At 51.4% G+C, this 23,477-nt stretch overlaps 1 protein-coding gene across 1 annotated transcript; it reads left to right on the top strand.

The window, feature by feature from the left end:
* Positions 1 to 1,075: 1,075 nt before the first annotated feature.
* On the top strand, positions 1,076 to 23,372 carry BATF (basic leucine zipper ATF-like transcription factor). Its single transcript, XM_056134344.1, has 3 exons — positions 1,076 to 1,224; positions 3,419 to 3,523; positions 23,066 to 23,372. Exons 1-3 carry the CDS (start codon positions 1,162 to 1,164, stop codon positions 23,273 to 23,275), a joined length of 378 nt encoding a protein of 125 aa, XP_055990319.1. The 5' UTR covers positions 1,076 to 1,161; the 3' UTR covers positions 23,276 to 23,372.
* The last annotated feature ends 105 nt before the right edge of the window (positions 23,373 to 23,477 follow it).

The raw sequence follows: 23,477 nt of genomic DNA, 5'->3' as shown, positions 1-23,477 counted from the left end.
CTCTCTCTCTCCTCTCTTCTCTCTCCCTCTCTCTCCCTCTCTCCTTCTCTCTCTCCTTCTCTCTTCTTCTCTTCCTCTCTCCCTCTCTCTCCTTCTCTCCCTCTCTCTCTCTCCCTCTCCCCCCGCTCTCTCTCTGCAACTGCTGTTGGTTTTCTGTTCTTCATCCTCTCTGACCCATGCCCTTCCCGAATCATTACTACTCTGGCCTGCTGCACCAAGCAGGCCTCTGCTCTCGCAAGAGTGCTCTCCCAGGCCCAGAGAGCAGATGACACTGAGCACATACATCCCTCCCGGAGCCTCTTCCAGAGACTTCCAGAGACTCTCGGGTTCCGCACAGCCTCCACTGTGAGGCCATCAAGAAGATGCCAGGTCCTGGCATGACTGGAGCTCCACCCCATCCCAAGGCTGACCAGGGCTCAGGGCCATGAGGAAGCTCTCTCTGATCCTCCCCACACCACACACACACACACACACACACACACACACACTCCAAAAGATCCCAGGCCAGGGCTCTCAACTAACAGCAGAGAGATACCCCAGGCTTGTTGCTTATTGGGGGTGAAAACAGCAGGCTGGGGACAATGGAAACTCTCTCCCTGCCGTCCTCTCCCCCTGCTCGTGTTGGCAGGAGGGGGCTCTGCTGGCTCCCAGGGGCTTTCCCTCCTCGAGATGTTTTTCTCTTTGATCTCACATCAGTTGAAGAGCCATCCCCCCCCCACCCCGTCCCCAGCCCCCCATCTTCTGCCTTTCAAACTCTCAGAAGATATCTGGGGTTTTGAGTACTTCTTTTTTTTTCCCCTTCTCTTTCTTTCTTTCTTTCTTTCACAAAATTCTGTGGGTCTTTTCCCAGAGATGTCTTTTCTCAAATTAACTTCTCACTTGTTGAAGTTTCCGCCCATGTGACTTCCAGGCTGAAACCACAAGAGAGAGCGGGCGCTATGTCCCTGCGGGGCGCAGAGCGTCTGTACCCCGGCGTGCGCAGGACGACACAGGGGTGGCCTCCCGCCACAGGGCCGGCTGAGGAGAGGCCTGTGGGGACACCTGTGCAGGGGGCCCAGCGGCCAGCCATCCTGGCAGCCTGAGAACCGGGAGGCGTGCTGGTGACTCGCCCGCCCAGAGGCCTGTGCACTGGCGGAGTGGGGAGCCCGGAAGCCTGCAGCCATGCCTCACAGCTCCGACAGCAGCGACTCCAGCTTCAGCCGCTCTCCTCCCCCGGGCAAGCAGGTAGCGTGCCCCCCATTCCCTCCCCGGCCTCTCCCGCATCTCCTGGGGAAGAACAGGAAGAGAGGCAGAAGCCTGGTCCTTTCTGGGAAGCCAAGAGTCAAGAGGGGGGGTTCCCCGGAGCTCTGCCCGGCTTCTGACAGGGCATGGGCAGCTAAGGGATGCTGAAGCCTGGAGACCCTCAGCCCATCTGTGCCCTCCCCAAGCCCTCCCCCACCTCCATCCTCTCATCTCAGTTGTTCCCCCAAGGCGACCCAGGTACCCCGGCCTCCGCTGGGTTCCTACAACCAGGAGGCTTTCTAGGAAGCCAGAAGAGAACGCACATCAAAGGAGTCTCAGAGGAAGGGGTTTGCCTTTCTCCCCGGCAGTCCCTGAGCGGAGGGCAGGAGAGAGGGCATCCGCACCCCAAACCCTGGGTAGGTGCTCTCTCTCTGGCGAGCACCATCAGGGCGAGAGAGAAATGGGGGTCAGGAAGGGAACATTGCCCCAGCCAAGTCTGAAGGCAGAGGAGCCCGGGACAGCACAGAAGGCCCAGCTCATCCACTGGGCGCTGAGCCACCCAGGGGGTGGCGCCGGAGACGCTCATATTCACCGTGGCATCTCGGGAGAGAGCAGAATGCTAGGGGCTAGCTGGGAGCATCTGAACTCCAGAGTGTGCCCTCCGCGTCTGAGCACCCCACCTGCCTCCCTGCCTCTAGGCTTTCTCCCGGCCACCTTCCTTGATGCCTCTCAATGTCACCGAGCAGACGGCTTCCTGGTTCTCACCGGTGGGGTGAACTTTTGTCTCCACCCGTGCTGTTGGGAAAGTACGCTCCTTGCCCAGAAAGCCAACGGGCTTTCAGAACGCGGCGTAGAAGCACGGACCTTACAGTCTGTGACAGAGGGAGCAAGCCAGGGGCATGGGTTGGAAGGAGTCTGGGGGTGGGGGTGCGGAGCACTAGAGGGTAAACAGTGCCGTCCCTTTGCTCAAGATGGTATCGGGGAGATTCACACTGCCTGGAAGTCTGCCCCTCTTCTTAGGAAGGAAATTACTCATGGCCTCCATGGCAACCGGGTTCCCCATGCCCCCGGGAGGGACAGCACTTCCTTCCTCTCTAACCCAGTGCCTCCTGCTGAGGGGCCTGGGCGCAGTGGGTGCGTGCGTACGTTAAGGGTGAGGGGCCCACCCGTGAGGAGAGCGGGTCTGGCGGGGCGCAGGCATTGCTGAGTTTTCAGCACCGCATCCGGGAGAAAGCTGGAGTTGCCTTTCTGCCTGCACCGAGCACGCTCCCATCTGTGGGGTTCGCTCGGAGAACACCCCGAGATTCCCCTAGCTATAGCGGTCTCCACCTGGAAAGCCAAGCCTCTCCTCTGCCTTGGACCGGGCACTGTGCTGGGAGTCACAGGGAATGTCAAGGCCAGAGCATCACAAAGAGGACATCGGGAGAGGGGAGGCTCGTGGCGGGGACCGCCACCCTGAGACGGAGCAGAAGGCACATGGGGTACAGTGCAGTGAGGTGGGGGTGATGGGGTCTCGGGAAGGCCTGAGAGTCAGCCTGGGCTCCCCCATGGCTGTGAACTCTTGCAGCTTCTGTCTTCTCAAAGGCAGAAATAATAACATCAGCCTCGTTGAACTGGTTGAACTGGGGAGTGACTTCAGAGCATTCTAAAGGCACTTGCCCGGAGTGGGTGCGGTGTAGGCTCACCCTCAGAGTTTTGGGAAAACATAGCAAGAAGGTTCTAGTTCCAAAGGAACAGCCTGAACATTGTTTTCTAAACACAGCCCAACACCATCCCCCAAAATGGGAGAGACCCAGGCCGGCGGGGAGGGGGGCTCTCAGAGTGCAGGAGACCAGCTCCCTTTGGGGCTCAGGCTTTTGGTAAAAAGTGGGCTGGATGAGTAAGGGGAGAAAATAAAAGGGAGGGATGGACGGACTGGCAACAGCCTCCAAGTCTGCTATTTTTTTTGTAAATTTATTTTTTGCTTTTTGGGCCACCCCTGGCAATGCTCATGGGGGGTTACTCCTGACTCTGCACTCAGAAATTACTCCTGGTGGCACTCAGGGAATTCTATGGGATGCTGGGGATCGGACTCAGGTCAGCTGCATGCAAGGCAAATGCCCTTCCCGCTGAATTATCTCTCAGTCCCCCACCAAGCCTGCTTTAACTCCAAAGAGGGGAGCAGACTCGACTCACTCTCCTCATCCCTGCTTCCCAGGACTCATCAGATGACGTGAGAAAGGTCCAGAGAAGGGAGAAAAATCGCATCGCCGCACAGAAGAGCCGACAGCGGCAAACACAGAAGGCCGACACCCTGCACTTGGTGAGTGTCAGGCCTTGCTCCAGCCCGAGCTGTGCTCTGCTCCCTCCGGTAGACCTGAGCTTGGGCCTGGGGTGGAGCTGGGGAGAACAAGCAGAAGGGCGAGAGTTGTGGGGATGGAGGTGGAGGTTGAGAGGGAAGAAGCTCTGAGAAGAGGGACTGGGCGAGAAGGTTGATCCGGGAATGAGATGGCCCAAGAGAGGGGAGCAGATGCACTGAGTGTGGGAATTCCCAAGTTCCTGCAGAAGTCTGGGGGTTGGGGGGAGCCCCAAGGAGCCTTGGAGAGCCCAAGGTGAGGCTGTCTTTAGGAGTTGAGGAGGCATCAGTGCTTTGGGGGAGGCCTCCACTGTCTCACACTCCATCCCTGTGCTAGGATCACCTCTAGCCTCAGCTCTGGGAGGCTGCCGGGACAGTGGCCACCACCCAGGGCCCTGCCCATCCTGAGGGAGGTGTAATATATGGGACTCCCCTTCCAAACACCAGTCAGGTTGGTTTTTACCAACCTGATGCCCTTCTGAAAATGTTGGTGATGGTTCTGGGAATTGAACCCAAAGTCTCACATCTGACCATTTCTTTTGGTAGGTTTTTTTGGTTGTTGTTTTGATATTTTAGATCATACCTGGCTGTACTCAGGGCTTATATCTGACTCTGTGCTCAGGGATCATTCCTGACAGGAATCGGTTGGGGGGGGAGGGGACCATATGGTGTGCCAGAGATTGAACCCAACTTGGCTGCATGCAAGGCAAGCACCTACTCACTGTATGATCTCTCCAGACCCACACATAAATGTTTCTATCCGGAATGTTCTTCCAAGGGACCTGTGAAGGATGTATTGCTTGGTGTGGTGAGTGTATGACTTCTAGCACCCTGGTAATAGATTTATTGATTTATTTGTTTTGGGGTCATACCCAGTGTTGCTCTGTGTTCAGAGATCACTCCTGGTGGCACTCTAGGGAACCATCTGTGATGCGGGGAAGTCAAACCATGATTGGTCACACAGGCAAGGAAAATGCCTTAGCCTGGTACTATCTCTCTGATCCCTCACTCACTGTTTTAATGGTAAATAGGTAATTGCACAAATAATGAAGATGCTTGTATTGATTTGACAGACTGGCTTAGTAATCTAGGAATGTGAGGTTTTAAGCTTCAGAGGAATAAGTGAGTTCTAGAAAGAGATGCTGCTCTTGGATTTTTAAGGAAGCAGAGAGTGTCCTGTGCCAACCTCTCTCCTTGGATGCTTGTGATTTATTTAGAATATATTTCTCTTCTATTGCAGAATCACACCATTTTTAGGTTCATAAATATCAGTTTATCGAAAAGAGAGTACTTGTGCATTGTCAGTATCCCCTTTAATAACTGTGAGTGGCAGCCCAAGTCGTTGGTGACCCTAGTACTAACAGCTCCCCAGGGTTTCATCAGAGCTTATTGTCTGACTACACTCCAGTTCACGATTAGGCTTCACATTCTGTGCTCACTCACTGGATCAGATTCTGAATCTAAGCCAGTCTTCTTTAGAGCCAGCAAAAAGATGAACTGATAAAAAACCAAAAAGGATAAAGCCTACCTTTTCATACAAGTGGGCAATTTCCTGAAACTGGCAAACTGCTCTAGGCGTTATAAATAACTTGGTTAGTAAAATAACCAGTGGAATTTGCGGGTCGTTGAGCAGCTCTGCAGCCAAAAGACAGGGTTTGAATCCCAGCTCTGTTCAACTCGCTGTTTCTGTGACAGAACTTAATGAGACATTCTTAACCCTCCAAGTCTTGGTTTTCTTCTCTGTGGAGCGTGAGATGGCAGGAGATGGCGAGACAGCTCAAGTGGCAGTGCACGGGTCTGGCATGTGTAAGGCCCTGAGTTCCATCCTAGTACCATACATGGCAACTAAGCATCTCCGAGTCTAGCCAGAGTGCCCCTGAGCACTGCTGAGTGTGGTCCCTACAATAAAAGGAAGCTAACACTACTTCATAAAGAGCTCAACAAGAGTATAGCCTAGAGTATAGTGACTACTCAAAAAAAATAAATAAATAATAAGTACATTAAACAGCACTGTAGCACTGTCCTCCCATTGTTTGTCAATTTGCTCAAGCGGGCACCAGTAAAATCTCCATTGTGAGACTTGTTGTTACTGTTTTTGGTATATCGAATACGTCATGGGTAGCTTGCCAGGCTCTGCCATGCAGGCGAGATACTCTCGGTAGCTTGCCTCTGAGAGGAGTGGAGGAATCAAACCCAGGTTGGTGGCGTGCAAGGCAAACGCCCTACCCGTTATGCTATCACTGCAGCCCAAGTCACTGTCACTGTCACTGTCCTCCCGTTGTTCATTGATTTACTCAAGCGGTCTCAGTAATGTTTCCATGGTGACACTTGTTACTGTGTTTGGCATATCGAATACGTCACAGGTAGCTTGCCAGGCTTTGCCGTGTAGGCGAGATACTCTCAGTAGCTTGCCGGGCTCTCCGAGAGGGGCGGAAGAATCGAACCTGGGTCGGCCGGGTCAGCCAGGTTGGCCGCGTGCAAGGCAAATGCTCTACCCGCTGTGCTATCGCTCCAGCCCAAATGAAATGAAATGAAATGAAATGAAATGAAATGAAGTGAAATGCCCCAAGTACAGTAAGTAATATCAATAAAAGCTATTACAATTTTTTGTAAGAAACAATAATCGCATCTAGAATCTCAGGGTTGAAAGGTGCTTTAAAAGACTAGAAAAAAATTCTTTTAAAGAGGCCAATTTATTTTGTTTATTTTCTTTTCTTTTTTGGGTCACACCCAGCAATGCTCAGGGATTATTCCTGGCTTTGCACTCAGGAATTATTCCTGATGGTACTTGGGGGACCACATGGGATGCTGGGGATCAAACCCAGTTTGGCCACATGCAAGGCAAACGCCCTACCCGCTATGCTATCGCTCCAGCCCCCAAAAGACTAGAAATTTTAAACAGATTTTTTTTGGGGGGGGGCGTTGCAATTTTTGGATCACGCTAGTAGTGCTCAGGAGCCAGGAATGGGCCATGTGCAAGGCAAGAGCCTTATCCTGTTATATTAAGGTTCTCCAGCCCTCACACATGCTTTTAATACTCGAAGCAAATATCCCTGGGACATGGTCCCCAGTGTATAATCGGCCACTTGTAATGATAGCTCCCTCCCTCCTTGTCTAAGAAGCAGGAGTTCATCCCTATTTTGAAACATATTACCATCTCCCCAAAATGACACCCACTAATCTTCCTTCAACCCCTTGGGGACATATCACTGTGTGTTGTCTCCCCCTTTCTTTGCTATGGCTGGGTTCCCCTCTCTGTGTCTCTCACTAAGACATGACTTAGAACCAGGTTGAGTCCTTCAGAGTCATTACACCAGCTACGACCATGCTGGGCTCATCTCTGGAGCTGGGAACTCTCCTCCACCTCGGCTGGCCTCAGGAATGGTCCTGTAGCCCCTGCCTGGGAACACAGACTCCTCCCCACTCCTTTCCTGAGTGCCCCTAGCATCCTTCTTTCCCTTGCAACCAGTAAACAGGCATAACAGAGACTAAGTTTGCACGGCCAGCTCAGGGATGGTAGTCAAGGCAACGAACTGTTTTTTTGGCTCTGCACAGACCTATAGAGCAGCAAAGTAGAAATCAAACACCATCAGACCGAGGGTTTCGTTGTGGTCTGAAATGCTCATTTCCTCTCAGACATTCATCAGCCATCCACAGTCCTCTTCACAGTTTGTGATTCAGGTAGAAAACCTCGCAGCGTACCAGCAGCAGCCCCCCTACTAGGGCTGAGAGCTAGGTCGGCTTCCGGCTTGCCTTCCCCACTTGGTCCCACAGACCGAGACCCATTCAACAGTCCTCACACAGAACCCTAGAACTCATCGGCCAGTGCCTTGAAGAACAGGGTCAGGCACTGCCAAGAGTCGCATATCTGGGTCAGAGAGACAGCATGGAGGGTAGGGCACTTCCCTTGCACACAGCTGAACCGGTTCAACCCCCAGCAACCCATTTGGTCCCCTGACCACTGCCAGTCAGCCCTGGGTGTGGCCCTAAAACAAAAATTAAAACAAACAAACCAACACAAATATATGGGGAAAAGCAATAACAGAGCGATGGTGAAATTCCCCTGCCAGACTGGGAAAGATACAAAATGGATATTGCCATGGGGCAGAGCAATAGTACAGTGAGTAGCGCATTCACTTGCACACAGCTAACCCAGGTTCAATGCCCGGCACTCCATATGGTCCCCTGATCCTGCCAGGTGTGATCACTGAGCACCACTGGGTGTGGCCAAAAAATAAATAAATAAATAAATAAATCAGCAGACTTTGCCATGATATTGCCAAAGTGGAGAGGCAGGTAGTTGTCATCACACTCTGCCAGTGGGCATCTCAGTCAGTATAAGCCATCACAGGGCAATGTGACCTGGTCCTTGCATATTTAAGTACACCACATACTGTTATTTTTTTTTCTTTTTTTTGGGTCACACTCGGCGATGCACAGGGGTTACTCCTGGCTCATGCACTCAGGAATTACTCCTGGCAGTGCTCGGGGGACCATATGGGATGCTGGGAATCGAACCCAGGTCGGCCGCATGCAAGACAAGCACCCTACCCACGGTGCTATGGCTCCAGCCCCCACATACTGTGAATTTTTGCAATTTCACTTCTCTGCCTATTTCGTTGGTGTTGTTGTTGCTTGGCCATACTCAGCAGTGTTCAGGGCTTACTCCTAGCTCTATTTTCGGGATTTCAGGGTTCACTCCTGGCAGGGCATGGGGGACCATTTGGAACTTGAACTCAGGTCAGCTGCAAGGTAAGCACCTTACCCACTGTACTACTGCTTCAGCCCCTTCTCAGAATCTGTTAAATAAGCCATACCCACAGACTATATAATTATGTGAGGTAAGATTATTGCTACATTGTTTGTTATAGCAAATACTAGAAATAAGCTAAGTATAGATGTTACAGACCAAGTAAGTAAATTGTATAGTTTGTGTCCTCAGTGAAATACCATTATGTTATTAAAATAATGAGTTACATTTAAATGAGTTAATCTGAAAAATATTACTGAACTTCAGTAAAAAAAAAAGTGTATAAACAAGGCTCTTTGATCCTCTGCATAACTTTGGAGGCACTTGGGGATCAAACCAAGGGACTTACAGACTTACAGACACGCAACATCTATCTTGTTTCAATTTTTAAAAACTATGTGTAAAGTCACAGAGATAGTCCAAAGATTGAGGTGCTTGCCTTGTATGTGGCTGACTCTGGTTCAAACCACAGCACCACACATGGTCCTCAAAGAACTCCCAGGAGTAATCTCCTAGGTGTAATGCAAAAAAAAAAAACAACAACAATAAAAAGCATGTATGTATAAACTTAAATTTCTTCAGGTAGGATGGGATGTTCCTCAAATTGTGAATGATATTCATTCCAGAAAAGAAGGATCCAGAGAGAAAGTAAAAGGGTTAAAGCAATTGTCTTGTGTGTGGCCAACCTGGGTTTGATCCTTGGCACTGCATCAGATCTAGTGGGCCCTGCATAGGATCTATGCCAGGAGAGATTCCTGAGTACAGAGCCAGAAATAAGATTCTGAGGACTGCTGGGTGTGGTTCAGCCCACTCTTCCCATCCCAATATAGATATAGACATTTAATCTCATGAGAGAACTCACAGAGCTAGCTTGGTCTACAGGAGCCCTGAATGATGTATTGTCCCCAGAGCACTGCTACTTCTGAGCAATGTGCTGGGAGTGATCCCCACATTCCAGCAGTGTGGCCCCCAAACCAATATATAGATTCATATTCAGACTATACATGTATAAATTCTCAACATCAACCATAATTACATATGATTTTTCTCATTTTTTATTTCAAACACTGAACAGTCTTCCACCGTGACACTTTATCCCTTGACTATCTTACCTAATCCTCCGTGAACATCTCTGGCTTTCGGGAGGACCAACTGTCAGTTGAGATTTGAGTAACAGTCAGACCTACAGTACGAGATGAGCCTTCTTCGGGAGAGATGGCAGATCAGTTTCAATTGTGTGGGCATCCTGGTGATCACTGCGTTTTTCTGGAGCCTCATAGCAGGGAGGGTTTTGAGTCCGTGCCCAGGTCAGAACAGAATGGAACTGAAATCAATTAAGGGAATTTACTCATTAAGTATCAAATAGAGGGGGAGGGGAGGAGCCCAGAGCTGCACTATTTACAGGTTCCATTAGCCTTGATGATGGAACTGGAAGCAAAGTAGAATTAACAGCTGGAACTTCAGCTGTGCCTGCAGCCAGCTTCTGAGGTAACCTCACACATGCTTGAGAAAAGACCAAGAGAGGCTGGAACAATAGGTTAGAGCAATCGCCAGCAGGATGCTTGTCTTGCACACAGCTGAGCTGGGTTTAAACCCCGACACCCCATCTAGTCCCCAGAGCCCACGGGAAAAATATGAGGGCCAGGGATGTAGCTCAGTGGTAGACCATTTGCCTTGCATGTATGAAGTTCCAGGTTCAATCCCCAGCAGTGCCTGTATATGTATATATATTTATGTGTAAGCAAATATTATATATGTCATATATTATACAAGATATATTATATGGACTGGAGTGATAGCATAGCGGGTAGGGCGTTTGCCTTGCATGCGACCCATGTGACCAACCCAAGTTCAATTCCTCCGCCCCTCTCGGAGAGCCCGGCAAGCTACTGAGAGTATCTCGCCTGCACGGCAAAGCCTGGCAAGCTACCTGTGATATATTCGATATGCCAAACACAGTAACAAGTGTCACCATGGAGACGTTACTGGGCCCACTCGAGTAAATCGATGAACAATGAGAGGACAGTGACAGTGATATATTATGAGTGTTAAAATGAGGCCTTTAGCCTGTGTGAAATAAAGTTTTTCACATAGGCTAAAACTTGAGTATGAAGAAAGAGAAATCCGGCCAAAATGTTGCTCTCCCGGGCCCCCTGAGAATGGCACTATTATTCCTGGGCTCTCAGGAGGCCTGGAAGAGAAGACTGTTCACGGTGCTTTCTCAGCCTGGGAGTTCTTTGGATTTCCCTGGGAGACTATACATAAGTCTTATTATATGATCCCAAAACTACATCCACCCCATGTGAATGGAATGTTTTAGCTATTCTCCCTTAAAAAAATAAATAAAAGTTTGGTGTAAAATCAGTGAGTCATCTGTGGAAAAAAAGAAACTTTTCATAGGCCTCTATTTCTCTGAACTTAATTTTGTTAAATATATCTTAAGCACATGACTATGGACCAGGCATAACTCTTAAACAAGTTAAGAGTTCAACTTGCAGGATCTCACTTAACCTGCAAAAACCCTAATTTTGTAATTCCCATGCTATAGATGAGATCATTTGTCTGAGGCATTGCTTGCCAGTAGATGGGCCTGACCAGAACCCGTCTTTGGCTCACTGGGCTGTCTGTGTCTTTCTAAGGAAAATGGAACTGTTTTCAAGCTGGGTTGAAAGGGTTCCAAAGGTGGGAGTGCTCCCAGACCAGGAATGCTCCCAGGGTGGGAGTGCTCTCAGGGTGGGAGTGCTCCCAGGGCAGAAGCACTGTTTCTACATGCTTTACATGTAGAAACCCCAGTTTTGCTCCTCAGAAGCACATGGTCTCCCAGCACTGCCAGGAATGGTCCAAAACCCAAAAAACAAAGGGAGGAAGGGAGGAAGGAATCCATTTTTCTCTCACATCCTCAATTCTTCTTCCTGATTCCATATTTTCATTCTTTAAAAATCAGAGTTTTCTCCATCTTTAGATCAAGACAGCTCCATGCAATACACCATTATAGCCTCTGAAATCTTTTGCATACGGTGGAGGCAGGGGGTGGCGGACAGCCAGGGGTACGATATTGGGGATGGGAGGGGTCACCCCTGGCACTGCTTTGGAAACCAACCCTGTCTTCCTGTATGCAAAGCATGTACACTAGACCTTTGAGCTTTCTCCCAACCTCAGAACTTTTTGTTTGTATGGAGACCACTCCTAGATGTGTTCAGGCTTACTCTAGACTCTGTGCTCAGGGATCACTCCTGGCAGGTCTCAGGGAATCGTATGTGGTGCTGAGTATTGAATTTGGGTCAGCTGGGTATAACACAAGAGAGGCATCAATGATAGGGCATTGAGTGAAAAAAGCAAGCTACAGAGGGAATGTGAACTATAATCCTATTAATAAAAATTGTGAATGGGGGTGGGAATGAAGAGATATTTGCATGCATAAATAGCTGCTTGGGCACAGGGATGTGACTCAGTGGTAGAACATCTGCCTTCCATGTGTGGGAGAACCAGAGTTCAATACCAAGCACTTTAGAGGGAGGAAGAGTAGGAGTAGAAAGAGATGTCTGGACACCTTTTCCCCTTTGCTTTTTGGGCCACACCCAGTGATGCTCAGGGGTAACTCCTAGCTCTGCACTCAAGAATTATTCCTGGCAGTACTCAGGGGACCATATGGGATGCCAGGGATTAAATCCAGGTCAGCCATGTGCAACGCAAGTACTATCACTCTGACCACATGATGTCTGGAAATTTTTTCTCAAAATTCTACTAGTGAATATTTCTTGTTTGTTTGTTTGTTTGTTTTGGTTTGGTTTGGGGCAAAATCTGGTGATATTTAGAGCTTACTCCTGGATTTGGGGGACCATATGGGGTGCCAGGGATTAAACGATGGTTATTTTTGAATGATTCTATTTGAGTGGTTTACCTTACTTCTAAGTTTCATGTATTCTAATGACAAAGGCATGCTATTCGAAATTCACTTTTTAAAAAATAGACTATTTTCACTTGGGCCAGAAAGTGTGTATACCCAGGCTGCCCACTCGTCCCACTGATGACAGGTCAGTGTGGTGAAACAGGGTGGAGTAGAAAGGATGCCATGTCATAATGGACTTGCCTTGTAAAAAGTTTCTGTCCAAACAACTTCACAGATTCCAGATCACAATTTGACACCTACCCATTCAACAGACATTATCAGGCTCACACGAAGTAAATGCAGACTTGGTATTTTACTCTAGAAACAAGATCCTTTTAAGGAAAAGCAGCAAGCCCCCAATAGGCAAGTGAGCGAGGCAATAAACAGAAAGTTTACGTAACATTTTCCCTACCAAAATGAGAAGAACCCAATTTTCTATTCTGATTGCGAAATGAATATACACAAGGGTTGATCAACCTCAGCATGATGGACATTTTGATTCCTATATTTTTTTGTCGTGCGTAGGCGAGGGTGTTCCTTTATCTTTTAATAAACAAGATCTAGGGCCAGAGTGATTGTATAGTGTTTGCCTTGCATGCAGCCAACCCACATTTTATCCCCAACCTTCCATATGGTCCTCGGAGCCCACCAGAAGTGATCCCTGAGCACAGAGCAGCAGTAAGTATCTCCAGGTATGGCCCCCAAACAAACTAAATAAATAAAACAAAAAATCTACCCACTGGTGTTAGCAGCAACACACATCCCCATGCTGAATTTTGACAGTCAAAAATATTCCCAGACTTTCTCAATGCCTCTTTTTACTAGGGGGGCAGGGGAGGAGAGCAGGGGAGAGGGGTGTCAAATTGCCCCTACTTGAGAGTGTTGTACTAGAAGCCAACATAAAAAGAGTCACTAGTGACAATCTGTTCATTTCACATCTAGTCCACTCCCTACAAATTAAGGAAAAACGAGGAGAGTGATTTGAAGCATGTAATGGAATTCAAGATATAATTTACAGCTAAACATTGGCCCAAAGGCAATTTCTGTAACCAAGAACTCTAACTGGGCATTCAGCTGTCACAAGATTTTACCTTATTGGGGCTGGAGCAATAGCATAGTAGGTAGGGCACTTGCCTTACATGTGACCAACCTAGGTTCCATCCCGGGTATAACCCATACGGTCTCGGAGCACTGTCAAGAGTTATTCCTGAGTGCCTGGAGTGATAGCACAGCAGGTAGGGCATTTGCCTTGCACCCGGCTGACCCAGATTTGATTCCCAGCATCCCATATGGTCCCCCGAGCACTGCCAGGAGTAATTCCTGAGTGCAGATCCAGGAGGAACCCCTGTGCATCGCCAGGTGTGACTAAAAAAGAAAAAAAAAAAGAGTGATTCCTGAGTGCAGTCAAGATTAACTCTGAGTACCGCCAGATATGGCCCTTAAACCAATTTTTCTTTTTTTAAATGCAGCCTTATAGCTGAGGGGGCTAAGAGGTAGTCATAAAAGTGTAAAAGTCCAGGTGGTATTCCCAGCACTAGTGTGAAATGGCAGTAAAGGACCAGCAAGGAATCTCTCGCCTCCCCAGCGTCACGTCCAATCTGTGCCCTGCACTGAGAACAGAGCAGAGGATAAACGGAGGCCCTGATGTCATGCGTCATTCATTCCAAGGGAATCAGGCACGAGAGCAGGTACGCATGCGTGTTAACCTCAGGCCACGAAGCATGCTAGGGAGAACGTTAAACAGCCCAACGCGGCAAGCTACCACGGGAAGGAACTGCAATGGGACAGGGTGGTCCCGACATGGGAGAGGAAACATAAGGTCCAGAGAAACGATGGGAAATCAGGGGAAAGACGCTCTCAGCAGAGTCTTGGGCCAGAAGGAGCCTGGCCAGAAGGTAGCAAGACGCCCTGTATGGCCTGCGGGGGCGGGGGTCAGGGCAGACAGAAGCCCTGGAGGGGAACTGGAATCCAGTGTGGCCAGGCAGCAAAGGGAATTCAAACCTGGCCTCAGTTCTCATGCGCAAAAGGGGAAGCAGAGCATCTCCTTGGGTTATTCAAGGAGTCTAGGTGAGAGAGGAAATGTAGAGTCAAAGTCAGATATATATATATATATTTTGCTGGGGGTGGGGCACACACCCCTTGGTGTTTAGGGGCCACGCCTAGAAGTGTTTGGGGCACCCTGTGCGGTGCTAGGGAGGGAACCAGGATCCCGGGCACAGCCTCTGCTAGGCATGCGCCTTGATTTTGTATTATCTTGGGCCTCATATCACTCTTTTTTGTTTTTCAATTTTGTTTTGCACTGGGGAGAAAGTTCCTTTTGCTCATTTTTTAAAATTTTTTTTTTGGGGGAGTCACAACCGGTGATGCACAGGGGTTACTACTGGCTCTGCACTCAGGAGTTACTCCTGGCGGTGCTCAGGGGACCATATGGGATGCTGGGAATCAAACCCTGGTCTGCTGCGTGCAAGGCAAACGCCCTCCCCGCTGTGCTGTTGCTCATCCCCCACTTTTGCTCATTTAAAGGAGGGAGCCTGGCATTTTCCTAGAAACCAATCAGAGGACTAATGTTATCCTCTATGGCCATGATGCCCTTCTTTGCAGTTGTTCATAAACTGTCACAATCTAAACGGTTTCAGTGGCTGACCTTGGCACCACAGCTGGTACAGTGCCCTATGCTTGGTACACAGGGGGTGTCGGGGGAGCTGGGCAGAAGTCTCACAGTGACCTCATCACTACGCCCACCCTCAGGTCTTGGAGAACAAAAGGGTTGCTAAGCACTGGCTGGGCCTAGGCCTTTAAAATGTGTGTATAGAAGCCAGAGAGATAATACAGTGGATGGGGCACTCACCTTGCATGCAGTTGACCTGGGTTCCATCCCTGGCATCCCAAATGGTACTCCAAACACCACCAGGAGTAAGCTCTAAGCACCTGCAGGTGTGGCCTAAAAAGAAAAACAAACCTACTCTGTGTGTGTGTGTGTGTGTACATGCATCTGCATATATGGAGAGATACTATAGTGGATAATGCATTGCCTTATACCTGGACAACCTGGGTTTGTTTCCCAGAACCCCATAGGTCCCCTGAGCCCCACCAGGAGTGATCCCTGAACACAGAGAGAGTAGTAAGACTTGAGCACCCCTGGGCATGGCCCCCAAAAGTCAAGGAAAGACTGAAGTGTTTGGAGCCACTGGTTTGTACCGTGTTTGCTCGAAACGGCAGGGGAGCAGCCAGGACACAGTTCCCTGTGCTACATCCCTGCACTCAGACACAGTCTCCTTCCCCATGCTTCCACAAACCCCTGTTGCCCTAAACAAACTTGGGGGGGAGGGAATGAGTAGTGTAGGGTTGGTGCTTCTAGCAGTGTTCAGGGGACTCTGTGGTGCTGAGGATCAACCTCCCACCTCCACTCAGCAGGCAAAACTTGTATCCCCAACCCTCTGAGCTCTCGCCATGACCCTCATCTCAGCTATGAACATGAGCAGCTCACCTGGGAAATTCTCTTTCAAACCATTGCCTGAGATCTACTCCAGGATGTTTTGCTGGGCCCAGCAGGGGAGAGGGGGGAAGGGGGAAGAGAGAGGGGGAGGGGGAGGGGGACCTCTAGGAATACTCTTTGATGACTTGTGTGCCACTTGGGGCTGTGAGTGAGGGGCAATAACAAAGTGTGTGCACGTGTGTGTGTGTGTGTGTGTGTGTGTGTGTGTTGACTAGCTGTGTGGGATGCAGCCAGATACACAGATACAGCCCCAGAACCCACACGCACACCATCACAGAACAAGTAATCCAAGCCTTTGCACTGAAGGCCAGTACTAGTTGCTTCTCTGTTTTCCAGAACGGCACTTGCTAGTGGTAGCATTGCCCACCAGGGATGTATTCAGTTTAAAGTCATAGATAAGCATTGGGAATTCAAGGCAGGTTTGTTGAAATTATTTATATGTATATATAATTTCAGAGGTATACAGAACAGGGCTAGTGCAAAGTTATCATGAAAACAAAACAAAACAGCAACAACCAAAAAAAAAATAATAATAATAAAAACCTTGGGGACTGGTGTGATAGAACAGCAGGTAGGGTATGTGCCTTGCTTGTGGTCAACCCCCAGCACCCTACTCACTGTGTGAGTGCACAGCCAGGATAACCTCTAAGCATTGCCACGTGTAGGCCCAATTATTTTTAAGTTCTCTCTCTCTCTCTTTCCCTCTCTCTATCTCTCCCTCCCTCCCCTCCCTCCCTCAGTCTCTCTCTCTCTCTCTCTCTTGCTCCTCCCTCTGTCTCTCTCTCTCTCTCTCTCTCTCTCTCTCTCTCTCTCTCTCTCGCTCGCTTGCTTGCTCACTCGCTCGCTCTTGAAATCGCTCTCGCTCTCATTTTTAAGCTTCACCCAGCAGCGCTGTGGTGTGTGGTGTGTGGGGAGTGCTACTCCTAGCTCGCAGAACTGACGATGTTCACGATGTTCACGAGCCATGAGATGCTGAGGATGGAGCTCACGGTTCTGATATGCAGACTCTAGCTCCAGCCCCTCGCGCCATCCCCCAGCCCCCAAACCCCTCTCTTCCTCCCCACACCCTTCCTCCAGGCTGAAGGAAGCCTGAAAGCCTGAGTGGGGCCCTTCAACCTGGTGGGGGATTTGCCATCTGCTTGGATGGGACCTGCTACGCCCCAGGCACCTCTGGTGACATCTCATTGGCCACCTGATCACTTCCACCGGGAACCCTATGCTAGAGGACAACCTTTCACTGAGTCTCTCTAGAGGAAAGCATGAGGGGGTGGGGGGCTGAGGGGAGGAGTTTAGGACAGATGGTCACTAAAGAGCAATGCAATGGCGTGGGAGCCCTCCCAGGCCAGGGCTGCTCCCGCTCCACCTCCAGACACAGGCCCCAGGTTGGAGCCAAGCATCTGAGGATAACAGGCCCCTGAGGGCTGAGAGATGGGGCTGGAAGGCAGAAGGTGGTGATTTCTGCAGAATCAAGCAATTCGCTACTGAGACTCTGGTTTCCTGACTGCCTCCTTCCCAGGGGCTCACTTCCCCCTGATTGGTGAGAGGCCTCCAGGCTCTCATGCCGCAGATGTTCTCCAGGCCTCTCTGATCAAGAGCGGATGCCCCCCTCTGCCTGCACAGTGGGAAGATGGGTGAGTGGCAGCCTGGTCTGAGAGCTAAGCTTGCTACACTGAGTCGATCTGCATGTGGGTGCGGGCGGAAAGGTCACCCCACCAACACGTGACTGCACGTACTCTTGAGGAAAAAAACACAGGGGCTGATTTCCCCCTGCTAGAAATCACGGTTAGAAAACTCGAGGAGAAAATCCAAGCTGCCAACCTGGACTGCAGAGCTGACCGGGAGGAGGCCGGGCCTGGCCTGGGAGGCTGGGAGAGCCTCTGCCAGCGTCCTAGGCCAGAGTCTGCCTTGACCTTGGTCCCCGATGGCTTTCCTGTGGGTAAGGGACCTGTCTGGGGATTCCCCACCCTGCAAGAGCTCTGAGTGACCCCCCTTCCTGGGCCCCTCCAGTAGGGAATTTCCCACGCCCCCAAGAAGCCTCCTCCTTCACCCCCCGAGCTACTTGTGGTTCATGATAAGGGGAGAAGGGGACATCAGGCAACCCCACAGGTGTGGGGGACAGGTGTGAAGGAAAGTGAAACTGGAAAGTCAATAGTCAGCTCTGATCAGCAGGGGCTCAAGACTGAATCAGGGGCTGGAGTGATAGCACAGAGGGTAGGGCATTTGCCTTGCACGCAGCCAGACCCCAGGTTCAATTCCCGGCATCCCATATGGTTCCCCGAGCATGGCCAGGAGTAATTCCTGAGTGCATGAACCAGGAGTAACCCCTGTGCATCGCTGGGTATGACCCAAAAAGCAAAAAAAAAAAAAAAAAAAAAACTGAATCAGATGCCAGGGGCCAGAGAGGGCAGAGCGGGCTGGAGAGAGAGCACAAGTGGGTAGGGCTTTTACCTTGCATGTGGGTCACCAGGTTCAATCCCTGGCACTTTCTATGGTTCCCTGAGCCCATCAGGAGTGATTCCTAAGAGCCAGGAGTAAGTCCTAAGCATCCTAGGCACTGCTGGGTGTGGCCCAAAAAAAAAAGAAAAACCAGAACAAGGGTAAAGGGCACCACCTCTGAGACCAGGCTGCCTGCATTTGGGGGCCAAGTGCAGTGAAAGGTAAATATTAATGTCATCCATCACAGAGGTCACTGCTGCAAAGTGAAAATGTCATCACAGCTCTCAGATACTAAGAGTGATGGCGAGAGTGGTATGGTGGGGTAGCAACATTTGAGGAAATGGCTCCGTCTGTTGGCTGGAGAGAGAGGATAGGGGAGGGCACTGGCCTTGCACATAGCCAACCTGGGGTCAATCCCTGGCATTCTATATGGTTCCCCAAGCCGACCAGACATGCATGAGCCCTGTGTTCAGAGCCAGAAGTAAAACCTAGACACAACTGGGTGTGTGTTGTTTTGTGTGTGTGTGTGTATGTGTGTTTCCCAAACAACAAAAACCAAATAAATAAACCTTTCCACAATCTCTCTTCTCTCTCTCTCTCTCTCTCTCTCTCTCTCTCTCTCTCTCTCTCTCTCTGAAGAAGGCTGGAGAACATTCTTGTGGTTTTCCACCTCAGTGCAGGGACAATAAGATCCCTTGGGACTGAACAATCCCCACTGCCCAGGCTGTCCCTAACACTGACTCAGCCTTAGATCACAAGTGTAACCAAGGGTGCAACTCGTCCTTCGGTTCCCATCTTCCTGTTTCAGAGTGAAGCTTCTGGGACTCAGACAGGGAGAGCAGGTGGCTAAAAGTCACACGGCACTCTAGCCGGGTTTCCTGGGATTCCAGACCTCCTCCTCCTTGGTGGTGCTGGGAGGGCTGGTCTCCTAACAAGCTCTAGGCTGGTCCAGGTCCTCCGCTCCCAGGGAAGCCAGGATGGTCTCTGGGATGGCCATCGTGGCCATCGCAAGATTCCTGGGTGGGCCGGGTTTAAGGACCCGCGTCCTGCCCGCAGTGGCCTGCACGGCAGAGGCGTCCCTTGCGGGACTGGCCCCTCCGAGCCCGGAGCGCGAGGCTGAGAATGGGGAAGTCCCGGCGCTCTTCTCCGCGAAGGGCTAAGGGGGCGTCGGAGCAGCCCCCGCAAGCTTCCGGATCCGAGAAACAAGCGGCAGCTCTGAAAAGCAGGTTCCCCGCCGCAGCTGCGACCAAGGCAGGTTGGGGGTCTCCAGGCGCGCGAGCGGGCGCGCGAGCGAGCGCGCGCGCGCGCGCACTGGGGAAAGGAAAAACTACGCCGCGTCCTCCCGGCGGGGATCCCGGGGAGGAAAACTCTGCAGGACCAGAGGCAAGCAGGTGCCCAGATGCAATCATTAGATCTCCCCCCCTCCACACACACACACACACACACAAAGCCCGCCACCATCCCCGGGAGCTGCTGACCCGGACTGTCCCTCTTCTCTTCACCCCACCCCGCGCGCCCCAGCTCTAGGTGTGCGCCCCGTCGGGGAGGAGGGGGTCTGAGCACCGTCTCTGGTGCTCAGAAAGGGTCCCGGGCAGCAGGGCCCAGCGACCGGCCACTTCCTGCCATGGGGGAGGGAACACAGACTCCGAGCGTCCGAGGGGCGGGCAGGGGCGCACGCGCTGCACGGCCGAGCCAAGTTTCTGATCACATCAGTGGTGGCTTTCTGGTCACCAGGGGCAGCGGTATTGCACCCCCGCGGCTAGAGAGCCGGCGCTCTGCAGGCCGAGGGGCGGGGAGTGGCCCCCGAGCGGCCGGGGAGGAGCGAGCATGTCACTTCCCGCAAGTCTGGGGGGCCTCCCGCTGGGGACCCGCGGAGCGCTGGGGCCCTGGCCCGCCCACCCCGCCCGGTGCCTGGGGTTTGCCCAGGCTCTGCGGAGCAGGGTTTACAGTAAATGTTGACACCAGTGGAAACTCTCAGAAGGGGCGAGGACAAGGGCGAGAAGAAGGGACCGGGACTGCAAGCCCCAGTTCCCGTCTTCCCAACGCCCCCCAGCAGTCTCTCTGGCCTTTCGGTAAAGAGGGGCTGCCCTGCTTCGGGGAGATGCCTGGAACCCCGAGCGGAAGGTGAGCGTGCGCGCCACGGCCGGGCCACCAACAGCCTCTGACTCCGCCTCCTGGGCGCTGGCACCCAGCTTCCGCCCCGAAGGGAGGGGCTTCCTTCTGACTGACCTCGGGGTCCTTCTCTGGCCCACTGAAGCTAAAAAGGGTCTCATCGAACCCGGAAAGGACAGATGAGACCCTGTTTAGATAGCACAGCGGGTAGGGCGTTTGCCTTGCACGCGGCCAACCCGGATTCGATTCCCAGCATCCCATATGGTTCCCTGAGCATCACCGGGATTAATTTCTGAGTCCAAAGCCAGGAGTAACATCCCCCACACACACACACCCTACCCCGGTGCATCGCCGGGTGTGACTCAAAAAACCAAGCGGGTGGAAGCTGGCTGGGCGGAGAAGGTCCCATCTTCAGCTTTAAAAGAAGACCCCCTTTCCCGCCAGGGAGAGAATACAGCGAATAGGGAGCTTGTCTGGCACTCATCCAACCCCTTCCATTTCCTGGCTGCTCGTATGGTCCCCAGAGCACTGCCAGGAGTGATCCTTGTAGTGCAGAGTTGGGAGTAACCTCTGAGCATCCCTGGCTGTGGTCCAAAACCAAACCAAAAAATAGAGCCCATAGGAGCTGGAGGGAGTGTCAAAGGACTGAGCGTTCACTTTGCATGTCAGGGCCCAGCTTCCATCCCCAGCGCTGCATAGTCCCCCAGCACAGAGCCTGAAGGAGAGTCAGGAGTGACTCTCCACCCCCAGCACTGTTGGGTGGGGGCCAAAAGGTAAAACAAAACAAAAAGTCCAGGAGCGCCCAGGTGTCAACATTAGGGGAAATAACAGCCCGCTTAACCAGCTCTCAAATTAACAGCAGCTCAGGCTCCTCCTGGATTTTTGTTAAGGCAAATTTTACTGTTAAGTGTCCTTAGATGCTACTAGATATTTTTTGATTCAACTTCAAAAGCTACTGATGTTACCTATCAATCAACAAAGAGTTGAGTTCATAGCATATGCCGGGCACTTCATAAGTGCTTGGGTGGGGAGCCGATAGTGAGCACAGCAGTTAAGACACTGGCCTTGCATGCCGCTCACCCGGTTCAAATTTTCAGCACCATATAGAATTCTCTGAATATCACCAGGATCGATCCCTGAATGCAGAGCCGGGAATAAGGCCAGAGCACAGCTGGGTGTGGATTGAAAACTGCCCAAAATGAATGCTTAGATAATTGAATCCTGATTCTTTTGGGCTTTGTTTTGGGCCACTCACAGCTGTGCTCAGGGATCACTCCTGGTGAGGCTCAGGGGACTATATGGTGTGCCAGTGATTGAACCTGGGTCAGGTGCGTGCAAGGCAAGCTCCTTCACTGCTGAACTATCTCTATGGCCCCTTAATCTGTTTGTTTGTTTTTTTTTTCTCAAAGTTTCAAAGATTCATTAGAATCATCGAATCATCTGGAACATTTGTTTGATATTAAAATTCCTAGAACTTACCCAAAATTCCAAACCCACTGAGTTCCAAATCTTCTTGATTTCAGAAAGGGACTCAAACTGTATTTTTAACTGAAACTCAAATGCATTCTGATACACCGGCAACTTTGGAAAATGACCCAAGTCAAATACAACATGAAAAATAAGACCTATTCTTCAAATACTAGGTTGCTTTTCAGCTGAAATATATTTGCAACTCCAGCGTTAACACCCTTTCCCTATGGGCACCAGTGGTTGGCAGCAAGGATCTGTTTTAAAGAAACTGAATCTTAAAATCACCTGGGAGTGCCCGGACAGAGCACTAGTACAGCAGGTGAAGTGCTTGCCTGGTACACAGCCAACCCAGGTTTGATCCCCAGCATCCCACAGGAACCCTCAAGCACTGCCATGAATAATTCTTGAGTGCAGAGCTAGGAGAAAGCCCTAAGCAACACCGGGTAGGGCTCAGATGACACCCCCCCTTAAATTACATGGTAAAGGTGATCCCCCTGGCTTGCTCAAGGTGGGCTCACTTCCAGTCAACACTTGCTACCCAGAGTGCAATAGTGTCTTAATTAGTCCTGTGGCCAGTACCTGGCACTCTTTCCCTGGACATCTTTTGGTTTGGGTCTATTCTCTGGCTTTCCTAAGCCACAGGGAAATGTTAGTCGCGGGTTGGGGGGAGTTTCCAGGTGCTTGGGATGTCCCCAAAATGTTAGAAAGCAGAGCTTGGAGAATATGGAGCGAGTGGAATGGAATACTGTGGTTTTGGACTGTTTCCTATTTATTGAAGGCCCTAAACGTTCTGGAACCCAAGTAAAGCCATCAGATTCTGTAAGAATAGGACCCCATCAAAAAAAAAAAAAAAAAGAACAGGACCCCGGCAGAATGCGTACATCAGGAGACGGAGTTGAGATGAGGGAGATCATTGCAGACGCTGGCCCACCAGATTCCCTTGCAGCCCTTGGCCACCCTGGTCGGAGGCCCTGGGAGGCCAGTGCGCAGGCTCCTGCGTGCCAGTGCGCAGGTTTCAGCGTGCCCGGAGAGTGCCTCTGGTTGCGCACCGCGGCTGCTCCCACCCCACTCGCTTACGCGTTCACGCGGGCACTGCTGGGAGGTGATGCGCGAAACTGCTGTTCTAGCAGCTCAGGAAACGCGTGTGGCTCAGCGCGGTGGTTCCACAGGGACATGTGGGCACCCCCCCCCCGCCCCCTACAAATGAAAGTGTGCCCGCTCATGTGTGCGGAGAGCCTGCTGGGTGCCTTTCTGCACAGCTGTGCGCCCGGAAACTCACCCCGCTGGACTCCCGCTGCCCGCTTCCTCCGGCCCCGAGGCCTTAACTTAATGCAGTGCCCATCCCTCACCTCACAGGAGAGCGAAGACCTGGAGAAACAGAACGCGGCCCTGCGCAAGGAGATCAAGCAGCTCACGGAGGAGATGAAGTACTTCACGTCGGTGCTGAACAGCCACGAGCCCCTGTGCTCTGTGCTCACCCCGAGCACGCCCTCGCCCCCCGAGGTGGTGTACAGCACCCACCCCTTCCACCAGCCTCACCTCAGCGCCCCACGCTTCCAGCCCTGAGCTTGCAGAGGTGGGGGAGAGCGGAGCCCCTGACCACCGCCCAGCGGGCCCGGCGGCCTCCGGAGGGGCGGGCGCACAGACTGTGGTCCGGCCACGCCTCACCCCTGGGACCGGCCACACCTCACCCCTGGGACCGGCTCTCCTGCCTGGAGTCTCTGAAGCTCAGGCCCACCCCAGGAGGAGGGCACCCTGGACTGAAGCT

Source organism: Sorex fumeus, unplaced genomic scaffold (genome assembly GCF_029834395.1).
Source record: "Sorex fumeus unplaced genomic scaffold, SorFum_2.1 ptg000098l, whole genome shotgun sequence".
Taxonomy (NCBI): Eukaryota; Metazoa; Chordata; class Mammalia; order Eulipotyphla; family Soricidae; genus Sorex; species Sorex fumeus.
Note: the sequence above shows the minus strand (reverse complement) of the source record. Positions and strands in the feature narration are given on the sequence as shown.